We start from the raw sequence: 26960 nt of genomic DNA, 5'->3' as shown, positions 1-26960 counted from the left end.
GGTCCTGACTAGCAGGGTCCCAGTGACACATAACAAACATACTGAAAACATAGGGTTTTCACTATGAGCACTGGGCCCTGGCAAGCAGGATACCAGTGAGACAGTGAAAACACCCTGACATACAATCACAAACAGGCCAAAAGTGGGGGTGACAAGGCTAGAAAGAGGATACTTTTCACAGTTATCCATTGCGTAGACGCTTCCCTTTCCATCTTCCTTCCCATCAAATCCATTCTCTTGCTCTCCTTTTTAGGTGGTGTTCCAGTTCATGTGAACACATGTTTCCTCTTCCTGACTGTCACCAATCTGCTGTGAGATTTCCCTAAATGTGATCTTGTGTGGGTTGTCTGTATTTTGCTGCACTCTAGGAATAAGAGCCCTCACGGAGGCTGGTTACCTGAATGTTTCCTTACCTTGGTCCAGGATGCTGGGAAATATAGGCAGAAAGAGCTTTTCCTTCTGGAATGGCATCCGCATTTCGAGGAGGAAGTACGGTTCCTCCTTCTCTATCTCATATGCGTCTGCCGCCCTCTTTTATTTATTTATTGAATAACTTGGCATTGATACAAAGTATCAATAAAGGGCAGGACAATTGAATTCTATGGTTGGACTTTCCCTTTGCATTCTGTCCCAACAAGTAACATACTCCTGTCATGAGGACACACATTAAATATGAAATAGACAGTGTAATCGCTAATATTATCAGTTTCTATTTTAGGATCCGGCGATCGTCCAAATCCGCGGCTTGCAGTGTCTCCTTTCTTTGGGATTGTTGCCCATTGGTATGCAATCCATTGCCATTATTGAGTCTCAGATTGCTGATCCTCCAAGACATCATGCGCCATGTTTGATTCCCTTGGTCCCTTTGATACAACATGTTGTATAATATCTGATTTCCGAAGTGCAGGATTCCCCTCATCCCCTTGTACCACCCCACCACTACATGCAGGATGCTTCCCATTCACCCCAAATTTTCTCAAATTTCTGCATGCATTTCCTACTATTGTATATCTTTTTTCCCAACAGCTTGCAGTGCTCCATGCCAGTTTCCCTGTTCCTATATTGGAAAGGGGACCCATTCCACCCCTCTTTCACCCCCCCAATTGTGTGCAATGTCCCGCTTGGTGACCGTGCATCCCATGTTAACCGGTGTTTTCTGACTTCTCATGAAGTCTAAGGGAACCCATATACTTAACAGAGCAAGTCGGAGCTGCAATTTCAGGGGGATCCCGACTGCATACTCCAGTGACTTGCACACCTATTCCAAAAAGGGGCTCAGTTTAGGACAGGTCCACAAGGTATGCAATAGAGTGCCTTCCAATCCACAGCATGTCAAGCACTGCTCATGCTCCGCTCTATCTTGTGGAGTAAAACCCTTATGTAATATGTCCTGTGTACAATTTTAAGTTGCATTGGATGGTAACTTGTCTTTATCGCAGCTGCCGCAGGGAACCTAAATACAGTCAGCCAGTCCTCTTTGTCCATTTCCCCCACATCCTGCTCTGTATTTCTGCATATGGTGGCCCTGTGTGTTTCTCATAAGGGTTCAGTACGTGAGAGAGACTAGTTTTTTCACTATGCTGCCATCTAGCAACCGTCACTCAAGGAGGGACTCTTCCTGCGTTTGCTCTCCTTTGGGAATGCGTTCCTGAAGGGCATGTCTATGCTGCCTATATATCAACCACTGTGTACCTGGCATCTGATCTTCTTTCTGTAGATATTCAAATGGTACTATGCCGTTCGCGTCCCAGACATCCACCAGCATGGAAAGCCCGATAGCATCCCAATCCCGAAACCACCCCCTTATAAACACTGTTGATAACCTAGTGCCTTCATTAGAACATATCCTTAATACATTATGCTGTCCATGGACACGTGGTTATTATTACAATGCTTAAAGGCTGCTCAGTAACAGACATCACAAAACCCCTTTCCATTTGCCCCACACTTTGTTATACTTGTTCGGGCATCCTCGTGTCTCATATACTAGCTTTTCCTGCTCAGCACACCAATCCACTCTCCGCCTCCACCGGGCAAGTGATGGCACTGCCTGCGAGTTCCACTTGACAGCTATGTCACGCTTGGCCACCAGGCATGCTATCCCCAGGGAGGTACGGTCTGGACTGCTGTGCCACCCCACCCAGCCTCACCCTCCTCCCGAGGATTGGTAATGGGGCCATCTCTACCTCCACCGCCAGTACTCTGGAGAGTTCAGCGGTCACCACTCGCCAGTAGGCTGCTATGCCCAGACAAGCCCACACCATGTTGTAAAAGTCTGCATTGGGTCCTGAGCAACGGGGACAATCAGCATTCGGTCAGAGACCCACTTTTTACATTCTGTCAGGGGCAAGGTATGCGGTGTGTAGATGATATGTTTGTACCAGTTGGAGGCGGGTAGTTATGGCCAGGCTCCTTGGGGCCATTAAGGTGTCTCGCCAATCCTTTTCCTCCAGCGGACCCAGCCTGCCTCTCTGACACTCGTGAGCGGCTTCGCTGTGTTGGTAATCAAAGTACGGTATATCGGGGACACCCCACCCTTGCCCAAGCCACCCATTAGGACTTTCACCTCTACTGGACTAAACTCAGGGAGGACCATACCAGTTCAGATGTGGGCACCCAGCACATGCCGAAGCTGCAATTATTTATGAAACTGGGTCTTGGAGAGTGAATACTGCTGCTGGAGTTCCTGGAAGGACAGCATATGGGAACCCATCCAGACGTCCCCTATAAGTGAAATGCCTATGTTATTCCACTTATAGAACCCCTCTAATGTGGAGACCTCATGCAGCTAAGTTCCCCGCCACAGTGGGGTTTGTTGGGTGAGGCTTGCCTACCACCCTGTCTCTCGTTGTGCTGCCCTCCACCCTATAGGTACCATTCTTGTATTTTCAGGAAACTCCTGCGGGAGGGGGGCTCCATACAACAACTCAAGTTGATGGGGAAGCCCATTGTCAAGAGTTCAAGCTGATTCGCTGGGTCCAACCACCCACCTACCAGCCAATCGTTAAGTATCTGCAGTTGTATAGCCAGATAATAGAGATATAAATAGGACATTGCAAGCCCCTCCACACACGTCTCGTTGGCAAGTGCCACTGCATCCATTTCTTTGAACCATCGTTTTAGGGAGCTGGTAGGGAATGTTGTGGAGAAAATAAAGGAAACTGGGTAGGATTATCATTGTATACAGCGCGAATCTTCACAGGGCATTAATATGGTAAGGTCTGCCACCTCTTGAGGTCGTCCCTAATCTTCTGTGTGAGTGGTGCAATGTTAAGTGCCGTGCTAACTCAGGCAAAAGGGCCACAGTGGTACCCAGGTGTCGGAAGCTGTTGCGTTGGATGGGGATGCTATCTATCCAATCATAGCAGTCCGTTGTGGAATGTAATGGAACTAGCACGGACTTGCTTGGGTTAAGCGTCCGGCCCGAGGCTTCAGTGAAAAGCTCCAGCAATTGCAGACACCGGGGCCCACTACTGACTGGGTTGGATAGATAAAGCAGTTACATCATCATTGGCGTACAAGGCGATGCTGTTTTCCCATCCAGTGGGCCAAGCCCATCCACTGATTAACGGGTCCTTCCTTATGATTTTCACCAGAGGTTCAATCGCTAGGGCAAAAAGAAGCTGGGATAGTGGGCATCCCTGACCAGTCTTGCGGCAGATGTGGAAGGGGGTGGAGACTACCCCGCTTACCTGCACACGGGCAGTCGGGTTGGAGTAAAGGAGCTGCACCAGCCTCCGAAACCTAGGGCCAATCCCTGCTTGTATGACCACTTGATACAACCAGTCTACTGTATCAAACTCTTTTTTTAAAGTCTGAGGAGTAGCACCAGGTGTGAGGGTAAAGACTGGCGGTGCTGTATGAAGCTGCCTAGGCAGTGCAAGGTGCTTCTTCCCAGCATGAATCCACATTGGTCTGGGTGGATTAGGGAGGGTAGCACCTTTTTCAACCTAGTAGCTAGTATTGTGGAGAGAAGTTTTATTTCGTTATTGAGCGTGATAGGGTGGTAGGCCGCGCAGAATGTTGAGGGCGGATGGGACTTCCGTATCTTTACAGTGGTGGCCTGATCGAGGTCTGAGGGGAAGTTTCCTATCTGCTCAGCTTCCGCATATAGGTTCAGCAAGTGGGGAGCTAAAAGGTCACTGTTCCTGCAATAAAGCTCTGCCGGAAACCCGTCCGGGCCCGGGGTCTTGCCAGGGCTGAGATAGCCTCTTTAATTTCCTCCACCGATATGGGTTCATCTAGGGCCTCTCTCCCTGCGACCGAGATGCTGGCGAGGGACACATCGCACAACAGACGGGGCGCTCGCTCCGATTGGGGTCGTGGACGTTCTGCATAAAGTCTTGCGTAGTAAGCGGCAAAGCCCTGAGCAATAGACTGGGGCATCATGCAAGAGCTGCCTAAGTCGTCAATGATTTCGGGGACAATTCTACCAATTAGGGGTCCGGATGCCAACCAGTGAAGTAGCTTACCATTTTTGTCACCCCATCCACATACACAAGCTGCAGAGGCACAAAACATGTGCTTTGCAGATTCAAGTGTAAGGTGATGGATTTCCTCTCTAATCCGTCTCAAGTGCCTGGTGGTGATCGTGTGATTGGCAGAGAGAGTTGCACTTCGAGACATAGTGCTTGGGTCTCGAGGTTTGTTATTTGCTGGTTCTTCACACGTTCTTGCACCCGGAGTAGATGCCTGGCATGCGCTCAGAGGGTGGCCTTGCAGGTGGCCCACAGTATACCCGATGATTTACAGAGCCAGTATTGTGCATGAAGTAGTGGGCAAGCTCCTCTCTTAGTGCTCGGACATAGGTGTCATCCTGGAGGTACCAGGCGTTCAGCCGCCACATGGGGCGCGGAGCGTTGCTGGGGTTGTTTATCTGCACAAGATGTGGTATGTGATCTGAGATCCCGTGCAGGAGTATCTCTGCACTTGTGGCCCGAAGGACATCTGGAGCTGACATGAAAAGGAGATCTATTCTCACATGCGTGTGATGAGCCAAAAACCGTGGAGCACTTTATCTTGCCTAGGAGTCCATTGACATTCCAAGAAAGGACCTTTTTAAGGAGCCCCAGAGTGTGCGGGGGAACAGTATGTGATTGCATTTAGGACTTTGTGTGTGTCAGTTTTCCCGATAGGAGGGGTCTGTGGATGGGAAGTCCCCCCAGGAGGGTCATGCACGTGGTTTAGATCTAGGGGTGTGATGAGATCACCTGAAAGAAAAGTGTCAACACATATGAAACACAACCATAACAGGACTTTAAAACATACTCCCTCAAACCCCCCCCCCCCCCAAAACTGCCTCTCACCCCATACTTCCATCCCCGAAACATCTGCTCCCTAACACATCACCCTCTTGTGTTGATTACTTCGCTGGGGATCACCAGGGTCCCAGAACCCCTCCCAGTACTCTGATTTGTTTGTCGGGCAAATAGGCCCACACGGGGCAGGGCATGATCCGCAGATTCATTTCTTGCCGCACCTCACTCTTTGCACATGCCATGACCTCAGCAGGGTGGATTGGCCATGTTGTTTTGCTGGGGTGGTCTCCTCTTGTGCCATCTCTACGGCACGAGTCCCTGGGCCCCAGCTATGCCCAGCAACCTAATTTCAGCCCTCGCACCGCACCCAGTCCTTAGTCCTACCACTCGCCAGGCCCAGCAGGGGAGACCCGGTGGATCCCACTCCTATCAATGTTTCTGCAGCACCAAATTTGCAGTCAGCGTAAGTACCCACCCGGCTCCATCTCCGGCCTCCTTACTCGGATGGGCTTTCTCTCTGGCTGGCACCTCTCCCCTCCGGTCCTGTCCGTTGCTTGGCGTGGCTCCCACCAAGCCTCCTTCCTTGGCTCCAGAGGGGCCCGGTTATCTCCAAGCCCCAGGGGCCCCCGCAGTCACTCCCTCACCCCAGTCCCTGGAGTTCGCCGCAGCCTGGGCCTATTTCACTGTTCTGCCCGGGCCCCAGTCGTGCCTCTGCCCACCTCGCATCAGGCGGAGTTCAGGCTTCTATCCTCCAATCAGGGGGGCCCAGTGATCTCCCAGCCCCAGGATCCCCGGTAGTCGCCTCCTCAAGTCAGACGCCAGCCTCCAGGATCCGCAGCGGTTCAGGCCAGTCTCTCTGTTCCGCTTGGGTCCTAGCTGCGTCCCCGCTCACTGCATGTGTTACACAGAGCACACGGCTTGGGCATCTGTTGTACCAGTCTCCCCACTACGGGAGTCCTCCTCTGTTGGACCACCCCTCTGGTCTGCCGCCTCCTCCAGGCCTGCTTTGCTCCCCATGGTAACTGCTCACAGCTGGGGTTACACATGTAAGGCGCTCTGTGTCTCACACGGGCCCCGCCCAGTCACCCTGGGCCAGCATGATCCCTCAGATGAGCGCCTCTGCGGACCTCCGGGCTCCGCAGACGCCTTGGGCATCGCAACGCCTCCACCATGTCACAGGGGGACTCCGATTGCCTCGGATGTAATTTTGGTCGTGGGATATTGGGGCTTCTGCATGCGGATGACGGAGGGGTCCGGAGCACTCTCGGAGTGCGACCCCCATTTTGACGCCCGAAGCCACGCCCTAGGGATTCCATTTTCACCTCGTTCCGGGCAACTTATTGGTATTCCTCTCTAGTCAGATATAAATCCTTTGTCACCTGGGACATGGGGTTGGTCGCATAGTCCCTTTCAAAATGCATTAGCTGTCCTTCCAGGCCTATCATTCTACTGCAGCGTTTCCTTTTATCTCTGACTTCTTCCGCTGTAATAACTCCCCTTTTCCCGGTTTGTATGCCTCCCACAACATCATATGACTTTGTACAGTCCCTTTGTTTTCTTTATAGTAAAACTTGGTAGCCTTGTCTAATCTCTGGAATTCCTGTTTGTTGGCAAGGTGGCATGTCGCCATCCTCCATTCCCTAGTGCTGTTCAGACCGTCACTGGAGTAGATGACCCTTAGTTGGGAGTGATCGTGTAACCCCGTGCTAAGTATTGTGCCTCAGAGAAGTTATATAATGTGTCTCCTGTGGAAAAGAAATAGATTGCATATCATGTCCAGGTGAATGAAACAAGTATGATTTCTCAATGGCCCCAGAGTTCCCTCCAGAATCACTTAATCCCATTGCCTGTGCAAAGCCCTTTAGCTTTCTTTGTCACCTCTCTCTCATTCCTAGAGCCCATCCTGTCCAGTTGTGTATGAAAAGCAAGATTTAAATCCCCTCCCAAAAAACTTAAGAGCCTGTAGTGTGGTTGTGAGAAGTTGTCCTATCTTGTCCAACATTTCCGTTTGTAGTCCTGGTGGGGCATGCAAATTCAACAGCCCTCCAATGCTCTGTCTCTCAGTGTCGACGAATCCAGTTACAGCCAACACCTATGAGTCCAGCAGATCTAAGTGCATCTTTTGGCTATTTCCGAATTGTCCTTTGGGGTGCCCGGCAACAGGTAGCAGCAAAACGTCTGCAGTGGCTACCAGATATGTGACTTTGGCTCTTTCAGCTTTAATGTCCTCAGTGCTGTTCTGAGAAGTCAGTCAACTGACCCCTAGAGTCTCTGCTTCAGATTGGGACGGGGAATCAGCTTTTCCCCAAGTCAGAAACATAGAACAGGGTCCAAACTCTGCCAGCCCAAAGTGCAGCAGATCCGGCATCGTAGCCTATCTTTGTGCACTTCCAATGGGTCCAAAGTACTGTCTCGTCCTCCTTCCAAGTCCAGCAAGTACTGGGAGTCAACTTGCCAGTAGTGCCATATTTATCTAAGGAAAGTGCTCCTAGGGGACCAAGAAGTCCCTAGCCAATGAGCTACTGGGTTACCTCGTACCTAGTGGCAAGGTTCTGTCATTTGTGGCATCTGGCTGTCCCAGAATGCCACATTCTGGCCCCTTTCAAGATGACACAACCCTTCCTCGGTCGTCAAGAGTCAGGTAGCCCACTCCATAGTTGAGGATGCCTTAGAGCAACAAACCAGTGGTAAAACCAGTTGACGGACAAATTTCCCCTCTCTAACCTTGTCTCCATGCTGTCTACAGGAACAAAAGGCATCCTGCTCAGGGGTGTTGGGCCAGGCGACCCATCAAAGGTGACCTCCCCTTTGAAGGACGCCTCTGGGCTAACTCCCCCAATGGCCATCCTGGCAGATGAGGTGACACCTCGCTGCTGCAGCACTGCCTTTGTTTCTTAGCCTGGGAGTCGTTCTTGTGTCTCCCCAGGTGGTCAAAAAACTGCCTGAGTGTGTATGCCTATGTGAGGTTGCTGGTCGAGCAGAGTACAGAATGGCAACTTCCTAAAAGTTGCCTACCTTTAATAGTGACATTCATTTTGACATGGACATCAGGCCGCATGTAATGCCATGATTAATTTGATACCTCACATGACCCAGTTTGGTAGTCCCAGTCACAAGTTAGCTGGGTTGTGATGCCACCCAATAACTCTGTATGAGCCAATGGGGTTACCACCTTTACCCATAGCAAACAACAATTTGAAAGTGTTGTTGCTAAGACATGGTCTAAAACATGTCTTACTTAACAAAATAACGTTCCCTGCTTTAGGACTTTATCGGCCTTCCTTATAGGCCACATGCATATAAAGTTGAGGAATAGGGTGGCTTTGCCATCGTTTTAAATGACAGAGTCGAACTGGCAGTGTAAACACCACCCTTCCAGGCTGCAGTGGCAGGCTGGGAGCCATGTTTTACCATGTCATATGAAAGGTAGCACAAACAGGGATGCAGCCCTGAGTGTACACCCTCTTACATTCCCTAGGTACCATTGACTAAGGACTTATAAGAAAGCCAGGGTTTGCCAGTTGGGTGTGTTCAATTTGTATAGGGCTAAAACACTGGCACTGACGTCTGGTTAGTAGGCCTCAGTGCACTCTCAGAGCCGAAAAGCCAGCAGCACCAGTCCAAAGATGTGGGGTTGAACATGCAAGGATAAAGACCCTAACTTTCTCACAACATATACATAATATAACAAACAATGTTCTGCAATCAGTCCACATATTTAAAATCATTACTTCTTCCCACACATATTCTTATGCAGAAATATTCAACTAATGGCCAATTGTAAGTCGTTCAGTTGATTTGGTCAGTTAACAAGTTAGTCCATATTGAAGAACTTCTCACCAATTGCCACTCTTTTCTCATATACACTGTAGAATATAGCTGATGTTCCTCTGCTTATTGTTATACCTTGACTTTTTAAATTGAGGTCTCCTTGTATAGAAAATATGTTGATGTGTTTCAGCCTAAGTAGTTGAAGGCGTTCTCAGGACAATATGAGGAGGGTGTATTCCTTTTATTAGAAACAAAACAGCTATATATACAACCAGGTCTACACATGAATCTACAGACCACACTTAAACATATCCGTCTTGTGTGCCAAAGCCACACTGAAATACCTTAGTGGCCAAAAACATAGCAACCAAAGTGAAAACCCTGAATATGAACATGCATTCAAGGAGTGAGAACATCAATGTTTATTATCTATAACCTTAATATTAATGCACAAGGGAAATTAGTCCCTGAGTACTAGTCCAGACCATGATGTGCCTCAGTGTAGAAAGGACGACCCCCATCAGGGGAAGCCTCAAGGGAAACTGGGAGAAAACCAACTGAAAGGTCCTACCTTTAAACTTCAGTCTTCAAAGCACAGAGACAGTCCGTGCCTAGATTCAGGGGTGTGGAATTTATTAAAATATCTACTTGTCCAGTGGACAGGTTGCTTCTCAAATCTACTTGTCCTGTAAAAAGATCTACTTGTCCCTTTGGTGCCATGTAGTGTGGCGACAAATTATGGCAGCAATCTCATTATGTAAGTGGTCTGATAATAGCCTCTCTGATTATGCCAGGGCTACTACCATAGTAGGGCTTAAATACGTGCAGTTTCAATCCCTACTGTAACAATTTCCTTATTTTGCCACCTTTCTGCAGATCTGCATACTGGGGCTGGAGGAAGCAGTAAGCAATAGTTCTAGGGCTGGAATGCCTTTGAGTCTGCAAACCTACTAACCTGCATGTTTTAAAGATTTTTACCAGCTTCTCTCTAATATTTTCCCATAATAAGAAAGGTTGGACATTTACTCCTGACAATGGCAGAATTAGAACTTCTTCCAGTGTTGGGAAGAAAGTGGCTGGAGGGAAAATGAACTTGCAAATGCTCAATAGATTTTTACATGAGCAAATCTACACATCGTATTTACCCATGCTAAAATACAGTTCACAAATATTTTATAGGGTACAACATATACCATGGGTGCACTTTTGTGACTTTCTTTAAGAATTTGGGGCCAGATGTAGGTAGGTTCAGATTTGCGACCTGCAAATTGCGAGTCGCAAATCCGAATGTAGGATGGTGTCCCTGACACCATCTGTGATTCGCAAGGGCTTCGCAAATGCCCACCTCATGAATAATCATGAGGTGGGTCGCAATTTGCGACCCCCTCGTGAATGGCGGCCCTCACAGGGATGGTGGCCTGCTGGAGACAGCAGACCACCATGTCTGTGACTGCTTTTCAATAAAGCAGTTTTTTTTTTTGTAATGCAGCCCAGGACCACTGCCTGCTCTGAAAAAATGTTTACAGTGACATTCACAATGGGGAAGGGGTCCCATGTGGATCCCTTCCCTTTTGCGAAAGTGTTAGCACCCATTTGAAATGGGTGCAAACTGCGATTGGTTTGCACCCGCGTTCGTGGTCACAAAACAATCCTACATTGCACTGCGAGTCGCAATTAGGAAGGGAACACCCCTTACTAATTGCGAGTCGCAAACCCGTTTTGCGATTCGGTAACCAGGTTACCGAATCGCAAAACTGGGTTTGTGCATCGCAGTGTGCTTTTTGCATGTCGCAAACAGCGAAAGTCGCTGTTTGCGACATGCAAAAAGCTACCTACATGTGGGTCTTGGTCCCTAATTAGGTCTGGTGTTAACAAAGACATTTTGTTTTTATTAAACTTCTATTTCTCTCTCTTTCGGCCGGCTTTACTGTGAGTGATCGCATTCTGCTCTTCCACAAGGAGCATATTGCCACACAAAGTAGTTTTGTTCAGTGTCAGGAACTACAGTGGCAATCAGTGACGTAACTAAACTGGAGGGTGCCCCTTTGTAAAGAACATGGAGGAGCCCCCTCTCCAGACTCACTCAGGGCAGGTGCTGTGCTGAAGGGGCCCCCTGGAGGGCGGCTGCGGGGCCTTTGTTATGCCGCTGGTGTGCTTTTAGAGAGTTCAAAAACTTTTTTGGGGGTGTTTGCCAGTGTTTGTTACAATGTTGAGGGCCTGGTAGCTCCCACAACAATAAAGTGTTACAAAAGCCATGTCAAAACAAGACACGCATTGATGAAACTAAAAGACTTATAAAAATATGTCAGATCAGTTGGCTTTGTCAGTGTTTGTTTATTTTCATGCTTCCCATAATCGTGTTGAAAATGGTTACACTGATTTTCCATTAGAAATATTTTTGGGAAATACTAGCATGCATCAACACATTTTACTAAATGACACTTCATTTGCATATAATCAGAGAGCATTCTGGGAGCATTAAACTTAGCCTCATAGCCTAATCTTTTCAAACATGTGTATACACGTTTTTTTTTTTTTGTACTGGAACCAACGTCAGTAGTGAAGTGTGACCTTAAAACATTTATTTACAGCACTCACCCTAATAATGAAGACTTTCAAATAATGAACCATAAATACAAGTTCGAACAGCATTATCTTTTGGAAACACATTAACTCAACTGCAGAGAGTTCCACTCTCTGTAATCAGGCAGCTAAAGGGTTTGTGCTGCAGGGGGTTGGGCCTACTTGTCCCAAGGACAAAGTAAACATAAAAACTTGTAGCCCTTGACCTCAAACAAGATGGCCCCGGCGGCGGGCGATAGGAATTCCACATCCCTGCTAGATAGTTAAAACCTATAATGATCTGGTCCCATTCATTGGTACTTGATGAAAAAAGTATGGTAAGCACCCTGCAAAAAAAAAAAGTATGGTAAGCACCCTGCAAAAACACATTAAAATTGCAAAACTTAGAGATCCAAACTCTAGAGACAAGGTGGAAAGGGAACATTCGTAACAGCCAGTTTGCCCCAAAACTCTTACTTGTGGCATAGCTCAGTCTGCAAGGGAAAAATCTCCGGCAGTAAGATTCAGGTCTCTCCAAGCGTGCTGGTGTCTCCACTTGTAGCCCCTCTGGCAGGCAATGGCCCAGTATACCTACAAAGAAAGTTCAATCTCTACTGCCCTAGCAGAAATCTCAGATCTAAGGACAAAGCTTTGTTAAGTTCCCATTGCATCCGATATGTGGCGGCTGGCCTTTTTTCTACCTTGCCCCTCATCACTGGAATAAAGTTCCTTTTCACATTCGGTCCTGCACTGACTCAGATTTTCAAAAAAACTTGGGAAGACTTGGGTGTGGAAGATTACAGACCAAACACGCCTTTGTATTTTGTACAACTTGCAGTTGGGAATGAAGAGCTTCAATGGCTGGTACCAGCAAGGCATTCCCACAGTCAAGACGACTCATGATCAGGGTTTGAATTAGTGTTCTCCTGGACCTCAATGGAAGCCACTGGAACACTTTTTTAAAGCAGGCGCATGGCAGTGAAACCTGTGCCACAAACAGACAAAACATGTTTTTTGTTAGAGAGTTCTCATCAGCTGTCTGCTGCCCAGAGGACTTATGCCTTCCCAAACAGCAGAATCTCTGTCTTGCCTTCATTGAGCTGTAGACAGTTGAGCATCATCTAAGCCGATATCTTCTTCATAAGTCTGTAAATCTAATTTTAACATTATGCCGATCTTGCCCAAATGAAATTATTAATTGGGTGTCATCTGCATTGGGTGTAATATCAAAGCCACATGATTTGACAATCCGAACAAGGGGTGGCACATAGATGTTAAACAATTTAGGGCTCAGTGAAGAGCCTTGAGGGGCCTGCTGGTTCATGGACATGGCTCGGGATTTAGAGGAGTCAAATGAAATTGTCTGGGTCCTATTTTCCTAGAAATGTATGAATCCGTGCAGGGCCTTTCCATAGATACCTGACTCATAAAGCCTGCGGACCAGAATAGAATGGAAGACCATACCAGATGCAGCTGACAGATTGAGTAATACCAGCATTTCTTGAGTGCCAGCATCCAATGAAAATCTAATAGAGTCAACTACTGCCACTGCCAGTGTGGTTTCCATAATATGCAAAGCTCTGAAGCCAGAATGAGAAGGGTCCAGCAAGCCATGATCCACCAAATAAAAATAATTGTTTCAGAAGGGGAAGGAGCGAAATGACCCTATATTTGTCCTGCTCACCAGGTTGAGTGTTTTTTCTACATCTAAGTATGAAATTGGTAATGGTTTCTTCCTGTTCTTTGATAGGTTTGTTGTTTCCCTTATATTTTGTATATTGGATGCAAGAATTCTTCCAAAAAACATCTGCTTTGGATTTATTGTATGTAATAGAAAACTACAGCCAGCCTTAGTGAGAGGATTTTGCATAGGGTTTTTAGACTTTCAGGTCCTTATGAACCCCCACACCCAGCCTTTTCCCCTTTCACTGTGTTATGAGCAATAATCATATTCCCTGCCTGGTATGTAGCTGGAGGTTCATGACCAAAGAGAGTGGGAGCTGTGGCTCCGGGACCACCATAAACAGCTTATAGATTTTGCTGGCAAAATCATTACGTCCAAGTGTTGTAGCGGATGATGGCGATTCAGTAGCTTGCTCCACTTCCCGAATTTCCACCAGTTTGCAAAGGTTTGGATGATGTTTTTCCCAAATCGAATTTAACTGCACTGTTCATTAAAAAAAACCACACAGATCTGAACCTCTGCAGAACTTAGCGATTCTTTGCATAATTCCTGGTAAGATTTAACAAATATCGCTGGTATTTTTGCTCAGTAATTTACTACCAAACCTAACTCTGGGTCTTTAAAATTATTGGTATCATTTTGCTTCTTCGTGGCATTTATGTTAGATGCAAAGAGCTTGCCTGCCTTATTATCTTTTATATTAGGTGATTCCTAATAACAGATTTTTATATCCGACTTGTTCCAGGGATGGGGCTAGCTAATTTCCTAAAAGGCAGACACTTGGCTCGATGTTGACAGTCACACCTGCAGTGACAAAGCTTAGTGCAAGGAGGAGGCTTTGGTGATAATTATTGAAGAGCTGAGGGCTGAGCGGACTGCTCTGAAATCACAGGTAGCAATTTTGAATGATAGGATCGGAATTTCTACAAACACTTGCCCATCACTAAAAAAAGGACTACTCATTCTTTGGAAATGGGGGTAACCACCAATAAGGTGTCCTTCAAGGAGGAGGTGGTTCCACCTGTGTTGCCTCAACAAGGAATGGGGGTGAACATGGCTAATGGCAATGATCAGTCTCCTGTAGATTGCAATACTAATCCCTCGCAAATGAGTCTAAAACACATTTCAACAGGTAGAAAGTAATCTGACATCCCCTCCCTTTGCCACTCTTGTACTAGTTACAGAAATACGTCTAGTCCCACCTGTCTCGTACACCTTTTTGTCCTAATAACTCCCCTCATTTGAGGTTACTGTCATTGAATATTGTTGGCTTTTTCTCCAAATTACATGACCCCAACTGGGGGGAATGTATTGATATTTGCCTCAGCTGTATCTTTTAAGAGATTTGGGCGGTGGGTCTGGTTTTCAGTTCAGGAATTTTGAATTTTAGCATAGAGGCCCAACCCTCCTAGTGAGGAAGAGCATCTGGTGGTCTTTTATGGATCAAGTTGTTCCTAAAATGCCAGATCAAAAAAAATGATAGCCTTACTTCCGATTTATTGGAGCTTTTATTTTTATTTCAAAAGTGGGCTTTTTGTTTAAATTGATAGCTATCTATAACCATAGTCTGACCTCAAATAAAGAGTCCCTCATTTTGAACTTTGTTGACAACTACTTGGATTATGATATATTTAGTTTTTACTAAAACTGTGCATGCGGGTGACTGTAATATCACCTGCGAATGATTATTATGTGTTAACTCTCTCTGTGAATATGAGGACGAGGCATGAGGTATACTGTCTTTAGATCAATCCGGAGCCTTAAGCCCCTGAATGTCGGCATTTTATATAGATCTGACCCAGTGATAGGGCACCTTACATTAATTTACTTTCTAATGCTATATTGTTAGGAGCTGACATCCCTGAGACTTGGAGGGGTGCAGAAAGTATAGCTATATAGAAGAAGGGTAGGAAAGACAGCACAGGCAATTTATGGCCAAACTGCTTGCTGGATAATCTCCACAAAGTCTTTTGCAAACCGGTGCTAGACAAGATTCGGGATTGGGTTACAGAAAAACTGATTTCAGACATTCAGGGAGGATTTAGAGTACGGGTGAGCACAATAGATCTGGTGTTTTGCTTTTCCATGATACACTGGAAATGTTTTTCAGGCTGTAACATCTTTGCCTCATTGATCGTGTGATGACTTTCGACCTCATCCACGTAGTAAAATCTGGGAAGTGCTGCATTCACTAGGTCTTGATGAAGTGTACTTATTTCTCTTTACTGTAATAATTTTGTGCAAGTATGAGGGAGAAAGAAAAAAGAGCTGACTGACCGCATTAGTGCTGAGAGAAGCCTCAGGCAGTGTTGTGCACTTGCACAGACTTTGTTTACCCTTGTTATTAACGATGTTTTTAAATGTCAATATAACTCCCCTAAATTGGCAAGAGGTGATACTCCTGTGTTAGTGTATGCTGATGACACTCAGCTAATTTCCAGAACCCCAGCGGGCCTTAAAACAATGTTTAATAAATTTGCTATTTTTTTGTAATGAGCATGGTCTTGAAATAAATGATCGTAAAATTAAGTGTATGACTTTTAGCCACAATAGATCTTTTAGAGGTGAATTCTTATTAAATGGAATTGTTTTAGATAACGTGAAAAACTTAGATTATCTAGTGCTGAGGATATCCGATTCCGTCTGCCGGGCCCTGTAGGCTAGCAAATGTCACAAGTCCCTGACATATAGGGGGTCATTATGACCCTGGCGGCCGGCGGTATGTTGGCAGTAACACCGCCAACAGGCTGGCGGTGTTCCGCCAGCAATTATGACCGTGGCGGAATTGCCACGGCCATACTGCCGGCCCCTCCATTTTCCCGCCAGGATTCCGCCTGGCTGTCATAATCCCCCGGGCATCGATGCAAACACCGCTGCCCTGGGGATTATGAGTCCCCGACCGCCGGCCTGTCCATGGCGGTACAGGGACTTGGGGTACCCCTGGTGGCCCCTGCACTGCCCATGCACTTGGCATGGGCAGTGCAGGGGCTCCCAGGCATAGCCCCGTCGCGCATTTTACTGCCCGAATTTCAGGCAGTGAAATGTGCGATGGGTGCTACTGCACCCGCTGCACATCAGCATTGCCGCTGGCTCTATTACGAGCCGGCTGCAATGTTGATGTGACATTTCCGCTGGGCCAGCGGACGGTAACACTGTTACCGTCCGCTGGCCCATCGGAAATGTCATAATAGGGAGACAGAAATACCACCGGCAATGGCGGTATTCTGCCTCCCGTGGCCTCGGTGGTCTTTTGAAAAGACCACCGAGGTTGTAATGACCGCCATAGAGTTTCAGCATTACTCAAGGTGTTTATATCAACTATATCTAGATCTGTTTCACCCATATTACAAATCTGTCTTGCTCTCAGTGCCTACGAGTGGCACTTTACGATGCTGATATTTGTGGATGTGGCAACATGTTAATGCTACATGTCGCTGAAAACAAGGTATTTAGATCAGCTTTTAGCCTTCCCTCTAGTGTCCTTAGGTTACCACCTTTTTAGATGTATGCATAAACCAGGTAAATAATCCAATTGTGTTGAGACCAATCATGTAGTGGGTACACAAATGAGTAACAGATGAGCTTGAATCATGTTGCAGTGCTCAAGGGAAGTTTTGGACTTGAACAGAGCCTGTACTACTTATTAGCACCTTTTTGTGAAATGTTGGCTCAGTTAACTGAACTTGGATGAAATGTGGGTTTGTCCTGAAACCATTACCAAGAGTTCATCAGAATTACGTGGAAGTAAATTTTTGATTTTTGGGAGGACCAGTTGTTTTACACATTCCAGGCCGAGTGGTTTAATTGATCAGTTTCTTGATGATAAACATCTATCCATCTAGGTTATTCATCTATCCCCTTTCTTAGCAGATAACATGGATAAAGTGACACCCTCAAGCACCATAAATCTTTATATTAAGTATAGACTTGGTATCCTTCCCCTGCTCTTACTTGTAGATGGACTTCTGTAACGCTTACAGACTGATTTGCATATGGCTGGGTCCAAACTTGGATGGCGTGGTGGGCAACAAAACAATGGATTAAACCCAGATCCTTGTGACTGAGGGTGAATGTTTGCATTGTTCAACATTCTAACCATCATCTGTTCTGTTTGCTTTTGTCACCCTAAGTCGGAAGGGTATGCCCAGACATGGGTCCCGTGCTCAATGTGCCACTGGATTCAAGTTAGCCTGGCTGATGAAGAGTATTACCCTGAAACCGTTCCCAGGAAGCTTGCTTCCAGTCCAGGGAGGGCCTGGCTTGGCAGTTTTGGGCTCAACTGTTCCCCTGGGGGAACAGGGTCAAGAATGATTTGCATATGGCTGGGTCCAAACTGGGGTGGCGTGGTGGGCAAAAAAATGATGGATTAAACCTAGATCTTGTGATTGTTCAGTATTCTGTCCATCATCTGTTCTTTTTGCATTTCTGGGCTAGGCACACTCCTAGGGTGGCCAGCCCGAAGTGGACAACACTTAGGAAATTCTGCCACCTTTGTGTGTGATTGAATTTATGACCTTTGGACAGGGTGATGCCAACTTCCCACCAGAAGCGGTCATCTAGGTGTTGTAGTGACCCCAAGGGTAGTTAGCCCATTGGCTACTACTCTTCACTCCCTTTAGTGCCACCTAAATTGAGTAGCTAGAAACCCCCCTGATACCAGATCCTTAGTTCTTTGCTGGACACAAAAGGAGTGGCCAAGAAGCCTTCTGAACCTGAGAACTGAGGAGCACAACTGACTTGGCACCAACCATGCCGGCCTGCCTATTGCACCCGACCCTCAGGAGCAGTTGACCTGTCCTTCTGCTGTGTCGCTGCAGCCTCCAAGAAACTGGGAGAGCTGCCAGTGGTTCGCAAATCGCTAAAAAGAAGGAGTATAGGAGCTGCTCCCCTGCATCCGCAGGCACCCAAGAAAAAACTGTGAGGGCCAAGACCACCAAAAACCCGATGTCGGACGTCGCCACTGCACCCAAACCGCCTAACCTGTGCTGAAGTGGGCTAATGGATCAGCATGGTCCCTAGGGCTTCCAGAGACTTAGCCCACCCCAAAGGTCGCCCACTGTGGACTTTGAGACGGTGTCTGCAGCCTGTTTGCAGGCAACCCAATGCCTCAGGGCACCCAGGCATCCATTCACCCGAGGCCAAGGAGAAGAGAACCAAGGGTGTCCTGGCATCTCCCAGCCTCGTGAGATCTGAGCCCACTTGTTGGCTTGGTCGACTGGACCCCAAGTCCACGCCTGCAGACTGTTACTGCAGGCCCTCCTGCAACCACGAGGAACTTCAGCACCGGGCTCAACACCAAAAGAAACCACTTCACCCGAGCATCAAAGCCTGCGGGGAAGTGGACCAACAGTGTCCCCATGTGCCCAAGGACCTCAAAGGTCGAGCCCCCCAGTGGCTTCCCCCAGACTGGCCTTCCAGTCCCAACTTGCTGCAACTTTCCAACTGGACCGTGTCCGATTAAAATGAATAGGACACCTAATGCTGTAACACACCTCTGCACCTGGACGCACCAGAGCCTTCTGAGGTGACCTGTTGGTGCTGCATTGGACCCTGCTCCATACTCACCTTAAGTTCTGGAGAACAGTCCCATAAGACTCTATGAAGTACCTGAATGCAGTACGTGTTTTTTCCCCGTTGGATAACATTATTACCACCCCAAAAAGTGGACAAAGTGTCAACTTAAAAACTGTAAAAAATCCTGTCTTGAAAAGTACTCACCTGACTGGTGATCTTGATGTCTACATTTATATAAAAGTATGTGCTATTTTTCATAAATTGATGTTGGATTTCTTAATTGAGTGTATGTCTCATTTACAGTATGAATGTGTGTCTTACATGCTTAGCACTACCCCCTGATATGCCTATCTGACCACACTACCCAGAAAGAGAGCATTTGGGATGTCACTTGTGCCTCTGTGATACCTCTGGGAATTGCTTGGACTCTTTGCACAGTGCAACTCATTTTAGCCCACTATATAAAGAGCCAGCTTCCTGCACCCACATTACTGTCAGAACTGACTCATCACTCACGGGTTGGGGCGCACATTTGAAGGATCTCACAATGCAGGGTCTCTGCGACACAAAGCACTGGGGTCTCCACATCAACTATCTAGAGCTTCAAGCTGTACAACTAGCGTTAAAAGCAGTCCTACCTCACCTTACCTAATCTGACCAGACAGTGAACCTGATTAGAAACTTGGCGAATGGTTTACTCCTTCACAACAGCGACTGATATCCTGTCCGTCAAAATCTAAATCCCATTATATTCTGTGGGATTTAGATTTTGGTGGAGGGGATATCTGTAACCGTTGTGACTGAGTAACGCATCTGCCGAGTTCTACATCTGATCGAATATGACTGCCATATACTATTTACAAAAGTAGGGGGTGGGACACTGTCTCCACAATTATCTCGTTTATCACAGTCCATATGGAGATGGACTCTACATCACAATAATCATGTGTTAGAGGAATACCTCATTGGCACAGACAATGATTTTGCAGACTTCCTCAACAGGATGCAGCAAAAAAGTCCATGAGGGGGAACTTCACCCACAATTCCTCCTCCCATACTTCCATAGATGGGGGAAGGGGTCCCTCAAATAGACCTTTTCGCAAAATGCTCAAACTTCTCCTCCAGGTTTCCACACCCACTATCCAAGGGCAAAGCACTATGGATGAGTTGGTCAGGGATATTTGCCTACGCTTTTCCTTCTCTCCATTGCCTTCCGTTTCTGGTTGGGAAGCTCAGACACACATCTCTCTCAATGATACTAGCGGCTCCCACTTTGGCCTATCACCGCTAGTTCACAACCTTACTGGACCTCTCTCTGTTTCCCCACAAGAAGCTCCCCACCAGGCTGTCCCCACTCAGAACCATGGAGAAATCAGACACCCAGATCTCAGTTTTCTAAACATGGCAACCTGGCTCATGAGGTTCTAGAGTTTGGTTACCTCAGACTACCACCTGAGTTTATGACCATTCTTAAAGAAGCCTACCATCCGAGCATGCTCGTGGCAAAAGGGGAAAGGTTTGTCTATTATTGTCATTCAAAACATATTGATCCTTTCAAAGCCATAGTAGAAAGAAGACATTGTCTGCTACTTGCTTTATTTACAAAAAAGTGCCTGGCATTCACATCCATAAGATTACATTTTGCTGCAATGACTGCCTAATTATAATATAGACAACACGTCTCTTTATTCAAAATACCAGTCATTAAAGCCTTCATGGAGGAGCTCAAAAGATTTATTCCACCAGAGATTCTACCTGCACCCTCATGGAACTTTAACATTGTTCTTACACGAATTATGGGCCCTCAATTTGAGCCCCTGCATATGTGCTCGCTTCAGTACCTCTTTTGGAAGGTGTCATTTTTTATTGCTGTTGCCTCACTTAAACATGTTAGTGAGCTCCAGGCTTTAACCTTGGAAGAACCTTTCTTCCAACTTTATAGAGACAGTATGGTTCTCTGCACCAATTCCAAATTTCTTCCTGAAATTGTCTCTCATGTTCACCTCAACCAATCAAGTTTTTTTCCCCCAAAACCAGATTCTATTTCGGAGAAGGCTCTCCAAACATTAGGTGTTCTAAAGGGCCCTTATGTTCTCCCCACCCCATAAAGGAAAGCCTATACCCAAATCGGGTATAGCCAGATGAATAGTTAAGTGTATTCAAACATGTTTTGCTGATGCTAAAGGAACTCTATCTACACCTCCTGGAGCACACTCTACTAGGAAGAAAGTAGCGTCCATGGCTTACCTAGGAAACATTCCAATAGCTGACATATATGCACAGTAACTACAAGGCCTATATCACACATCATTCACTAAACATTATTGTGTAGATCTTCTTATGCCAACAAACCGATGTTGGTCAGGCGGTGCTACGTACACTTTTTCAGACAACTTCAACACCCACAGGTTAGCCACCGCTTCTGAGGAGGACTGCTGTGCAGTCTGTGTAAAGCATGTGTATCTACAGCCACACTTACCTCGAATAGAATATGTTACCTACCCTGTAAACATCTGTTCGCAGCACATAAAGAGCTGTAAGTTCAAATTCCCCGGAGACTTGTGCTTGTTGTAGTTTTTCACTTTATATTCCCTGGGCATCTCATTACTTACACTTACTCTAAACTCCATTCTCACCCGCTTGCAGCAAAGCAGTATAACAATGGAGTTGATGCCCATGCGCACTATCACCAAGAGAAGGAGTCACTCTACCTCATTGTAGGAAGCTGGCTCTTTATATAGAGGACCAAAAAGAGGTATGCTGTGCAAACCCCAGAGGAATTACAGAGGCACAAATTACACCTCAATTGCTCTTTTGTGGTAGAGTGGGCGAGGAGGTAGGCACACCAGAGGGTAGTGCTAAGCATGTAATGCACACACATAGGCAATATGTGAGACACACGCTTAATAAAGAAATCCAACACCAATTTTAAAAATAACACATACTTATAAATAAATTTAAATACCAACATCACCGGGATCAGGTGAGTACTTTTTGAGATAATAATTTTTAAAGTTCGCAAACGGAGACAGTTAATTTTTCTGTAGCTGCAGCATTACTTTATGGGAGAGCAACCATACATGGCAACCAGATACGTCAGAGCAACTTACAGGACCAATCTTCTGTACTTAAGGTGAGTACACGGCTGGGCCCTGAGCCACACCAACATGTCACTTCTGGCGGCTCTGGTACAATGGTGCAGTTCAGTGTTGGAGGCCCCATGTAAGTCAACGGGGATCAGTCCAGTCACAAAGATGCTGCAGAGGGGGACTGAGAGTCGGGTCTGGGTGAACCATCAAAGGGACTCAAGTTTAGATGCTCGGGATGTAGGGACACCAGTGATCCTGTTCTCCTCGCTCTGGGGTGTCTGGATGCAGAGGTGCCTTGGACCGTCTGGTTTCCATCACTGGTGGTGGTTGCAGTGGAGGGGGCCTGCAGAGAGAGGCTGCAAGCATGGGCTTGGGAGTCCAGTCTGACTGAACCAACATGTGGACTCAGATCTCACAAGTCTTAGGGATCTTGGGACACCAGTGGTCCTCTTCTCCTCGGTTTGGGATGTCTGGGTCCAGAGTGGACCGTCGGGTTTCTTTCTCTGGAGGTTGTCGCGGTAGAGGGGGAGTCTGCAGAGGGAGGCTGCGGATGGCGTCAGGAAGTCCACAGTGGGCAACCTCAAGGTGTGCTTTGTCTCTGGAGGGCCTGGAAACCCCACTGACACCGTTGGCTCACTTCAGCTCGGGCTAGGATACTTGGGTGCAGTGGCGCTGTACGGCCTTGGGTTTGGCAGTCCTGGGCGGGCCATGACAGTTATTCTTTGTTTGCCTGCAGATGCAGTGAAGCAGCTCTTCTGATCCAAGGGAGTTCTTCTTGGTGATTTGGTGAAGCAATGGCAACTCACCGCTTTGGAAGCTGTACAGTGACAGAACAGGCCACTTGCTCCTCAAGTGTTGGGTGCAGCAGACAGGCTGGCAGAGTTGGCGCCAAGTCTGTTTTGCTCCTCTGTTCTCGGGTAAGTAGGCTTCTTTGTCCACTCTTTCTTTTGTGTCCATCGAAGATCTGATTTCCTGGTAATACTCAATTTGGGGGGCATCAAGGGGAGTGAGGGGTAGTAGCCGATGGGCTACTTACCTCTGGGGTCACTGTGCCCCCTAGATGACTACTTCCTTTAGGGAGTGGGCACCACACTGTCCTAGAATTCCTAATTGCACCACACACACAGGATGGTGTAGTTTCTGAGGCTGTGTTAACTTCTGGCTGGTCAACCCTAGAGGTGTGTCCAGCCTGTGAGTGCAACATGCCTCCTACATAGCTCATTTTCCTGTCTGTCCAGTTGCCAAAGGGCCCTTGGGCAGGAAGTCAGCATCTCTGAGAGAAGCCAGATCTGCATTCCAAAAGCGGTGGGCTCCTTTGAAGCCCACTGCCTTGGAATGCAGATTTACATGCCATCCTGTTGGGATGGGTGTGTAACACCCCTCCCAGAGCATGCTTTGCTCCTGACCGCCCGAGAGCAAAGGCTCTCACCCTTGGGGGTTCAGGAACCTGTCTGTTTGTGGCAGTCTGGCTAGAACTAGTCAGTCATCACACCAACAGTTGGTAAGTTTTCAGGGGGCACCTCTGAGCTGGCTTCTGGGTACATGTATTAATAAATGCATCACTGGAATCAGGGTAGCAGGAACCCAGTCCACTTACGTCAGAGTTGCATCAAAAACCAGCAAAAAGTGGTGGGGGTGGCTACTGCAACCAGAACCCAGCTTCCTACACCCATGACTCAAAAGACTTCTTTAAAGAATCACAACTTGCACACATCCAAACCCAACACTAGATGGCAGGAGTAACTACAGTACTACAAGGCACGACCAAATGCTTACATGGTAAGTAACATATTCCTTAACAGCTCTGCTGTCAACACCCAGACTTAAAATCTGAAAGAAGCTGTAACATATGTTTCTTTGTGTCTTCTATAGATGTATTTCCAGCATTAAGTGCCTCAGAAGAATGAATCCTGAAGCAGTTCTGACCTGTTTGAAGAATCATCATCTGTATTTCAAGGCAGAAGCTTGCATGTCTAAGATGCTTCCTGACATGATCACTCCGTTAGGGGTACGTGAAGTAATAGCACACATTTTCAACTGAAAGTATCTTTGTTGCATCTCAGTTGGCGTTCTGGAAAGCTGGGGTTGAAAGTTAGTCTAGTTTTGTTTTGCTGATAGATCAAGTAACTTAATGTCACTTTCTGTTACATTGGGAGATTGGCTTTAGTCTACATAGATTAGAATATTTTCAAGAGGATTTTTCTGTGTAGTGCTGTGGTCAAGGATTCTCCTTAAAGGCATATGCAGAAAATTAACTTAGTAATTCAGTTTTGTTTCAAGCACAAATTCCTAGCTTTAAATGGAATAATACTTATTTCATTGCTACCCAGAAATCGTACTTATAGATCTGTATACGTGTGTGTTATCTACCTATATGTATTTCACATAAATGTGTTGTATGTGGAATAGCCTGATAATATTGGCTCCTTTTTTTCTTTGTTGGGTCATACTCCAATTACATATTTGACCTGATCAGGTCAGGTCCCATTACATTCATCTGCTATGCAAGGCTCTGAACTTGAATAAACTTGCTTTTCTGGGCGTATCTAATGTTGGTATAATGATGGTTGTTCTGCTGCGACTGATTAGAAGTATGATATGTTGTGGACATGGTTTAATTGATTGCATTCAATCAGTCATAAACCTGACTTGCTCTGAACCACCCTGATCACAAATGTGTGTGTGTATGTATGTGTGTGTGTATATATATATATATATATATATATATATATATATATGTTCGGTGGCATGTGTAGCTGCAGATACACATGCTGTGCATTATCCTGCCATCTAGTGTTGGGCTCAAAGTGTTACAAGTTGTTTTTCTTCGAAGAAGTCTTTTCCAGTCACGGGACCGAGTGACTCCTCCCTTTCGGCTCCATTGCGCATGGGCGTCGACACCATCTTAGATTGTTTTCTTTCCGCCATCAAGTTCGGACGTGTTCCTCTTCGCTCCGTATTTCGAATCGGGAAAGTTAGGTAAAGTATCGAAAATTCGACGGTATTGTTATCGCTTGGTACCGGGTTAGTTTTAGTGTATCAGCACCGACATTAAGACCGCTTCGGCGGCCCTTCGGGGCTTCCACTCTTCACCGAGGCCTGGTCGGCCAGACCACCTCCGTCGTCCCAGACTAATGGACCGGACCCCCTTCCGTTTCTGTCCTAAGTGTCACGCAAAGTATCCTTATACAGACCAGCACCGGGTCTGTAATCTGTGTTTGTCACCCGAACACAGAGAGGATACTTGTGAAGCTTCCCGAGCATTTTGATAGAAAAAGACCTTAAAAGATCGACGCGCAAGAAGACTGCAAATGGCGTCGAAACCGAAAGAACAGCTCGCAGTCGAAGAGGAGGAAAGTATCTCCATCCAAGAGACGGTCTCGGATGAATCTGAAAGTGAACGACCCTCGACGGTGCAACAAATCGTGAGTAAACCTGGCCCGACCCAAACTCGGGGTGATACAAAAACACTTAAGGCCATGGGAATGCCACCGCCAGCAGGCCGTGGCTCAACCCACCGAAAGGAAGGTGACCAAACATCGGCACCGAAAAAGGCCAAGGAGTTGCCGAAGACTTCCAACTCCGGTCGAGAATCCGGCACCGAACGATTTCGACACCGAGTGATCGAATCGACAAAACCCCAAAAATTTAATCGGAACCGAAAAAGACTATAACAGCAGAAACTTCGGTACCGAAAAAAGCGGCCTCGGAGCCGAAAAGAAGCTCTTATACAGAAGAGCAAGGACTTTCCATGCAACTCAAGGAAAGACATCGATTTGAGCAAGAGTTAGGTATGGAAGAACCTGACCATACACAAGAGAGGTTACATATCCAAAAAGAGACTGGCAAGAATCAGATTTTACCTCCACTCAAATCGAAAAGGAAGCTTGCATTTCAGGAAACAGAAATGCAACCAAAGGCCAAAGTGGTCAGAGACAAATCACCACCACCAATGGTCTCACCACAGCCATCCCCACTGCACTCACCACAGTTGTCACCAGTGGGAACACCTATAATGCAGTCACCCACACATACTGGGATGACCCAGGATGATGCTGATGCAAGGGATTTATATGATCCACCAGTATCGGATAACAGCCCAGAATGTTACCCAACCAAGCCGTCACCACCAGAAGACAGTACTGCATACACGCAGGTACTATCCAGGGCAGCTACGTTCCACAACGTAGCAATGCACACTGAGCCAGTGGAGGATGACCTCCTTTTTTAACACTCTGGCATCAACCCACGCATCCTATCAAAATTTGCCAATGCTCCCGGGCATGCTCAAGCATGCTCAACAGGTCTTCCAGGAGCCTGTAAAGGGAAGAGCTATAACGCCTAGAGTTGAAAAAAAGTACAAACCACCCCCAACAGATCCAGTGTTCATAACACAGCAGCTCACACCGGACTCAGTGGTTGTAGGGGCAGCAAGGAAAAGAGCAAACTCTCAATCACCAGGAGATGCTCCACCACCTGACAAAGAAAGTCGGAAATTCGACGCTGCAGGCAAGCGAGTGGCATCACAAGCAGCCAATCAATGGCGAATTGCGAATTCACAAGCCCTACTTGCACGCTACGATAGGGCACACTGGGACGAGATGCAAGACATCATACAGCACTTGGCCAAGGAACACCAAAAACGTGCCCAGCAAGTAGTGGAAGAAAGACAGGCCATATCTAACAACCAGATAAGGTCCGCACTAGACTCGGCAGACACGGCAGCACGGACTGTCAACACTGCTGTAACCATTCGCAGACATGCATGGCTGCGAAGTTCTGGATTCAAACCAGAGATTCAACAAGCGGTGTTAAATATGCCGTTTAATCAACAACAGTTGTTTGGGCAGAAAGTCGATACAGCCATTGAAAAAATTAAAAAAGACACGGACACGGCCAAAGCCATGGGTGCGCTCTATTACCCACAAGTCAGAGGCACATTTAGGAAACCACAATTCAGAGGGGGTTTTGGCAACAAACATCTGAACCTTCCACCTCTCAAACCAGACCCACCTATCAATCACAATACCAAAGGGGAGGGTTTTGTGGTTCGTATAGAGGACAATTCCCAAAAGGAAGGGG

General features: G+C 46.8%; 1 protein-coding gene across 2 annotated transcripts in view; it reads left to right on the top strand.

Annotated features, from left to right (window-relative positions):
• FBH1 (F-box DNA helicase 1) overlaps window positions 1-26960 on the top strand; it is a 925111-nt gene that overhangs the window by 68648 nt on the left and 829503 nt on the right. For both annotated transcript variants that reach the window (XM_069229276.1, XM_069229275.1), the window contains one exon: window positions 23751-23886. In XM_069229276.1, coding sequence (XP_069085377.1) covers window positions 23751-23886 — 136 coding nt within the window. The remainder of the gene's footprint in view (window positions 1-23750; window positions 23887-26960) is intronic.

The sequence above is a fragment of the Pleurodeles waltl genome, chromosome 4_1 (genome assembly GCF_031143425.1).
Source record: "Pleurodeles waltl isolate 20211129_DDA chromosome 4_1, aPleWal1.hap1.20221129, whole genome shotgun sequence".
Classification (NCBI taxonomy): domain Eukaryota; kingdom Metazoa; phylum Chordata; class Amphibia; order Caudata; family Salamandridae; genus Pleurodeles; species Pleurodeles waltl.
This window is presented reverse-complemented; position numbering and strand designations above follow the sequence as displayed.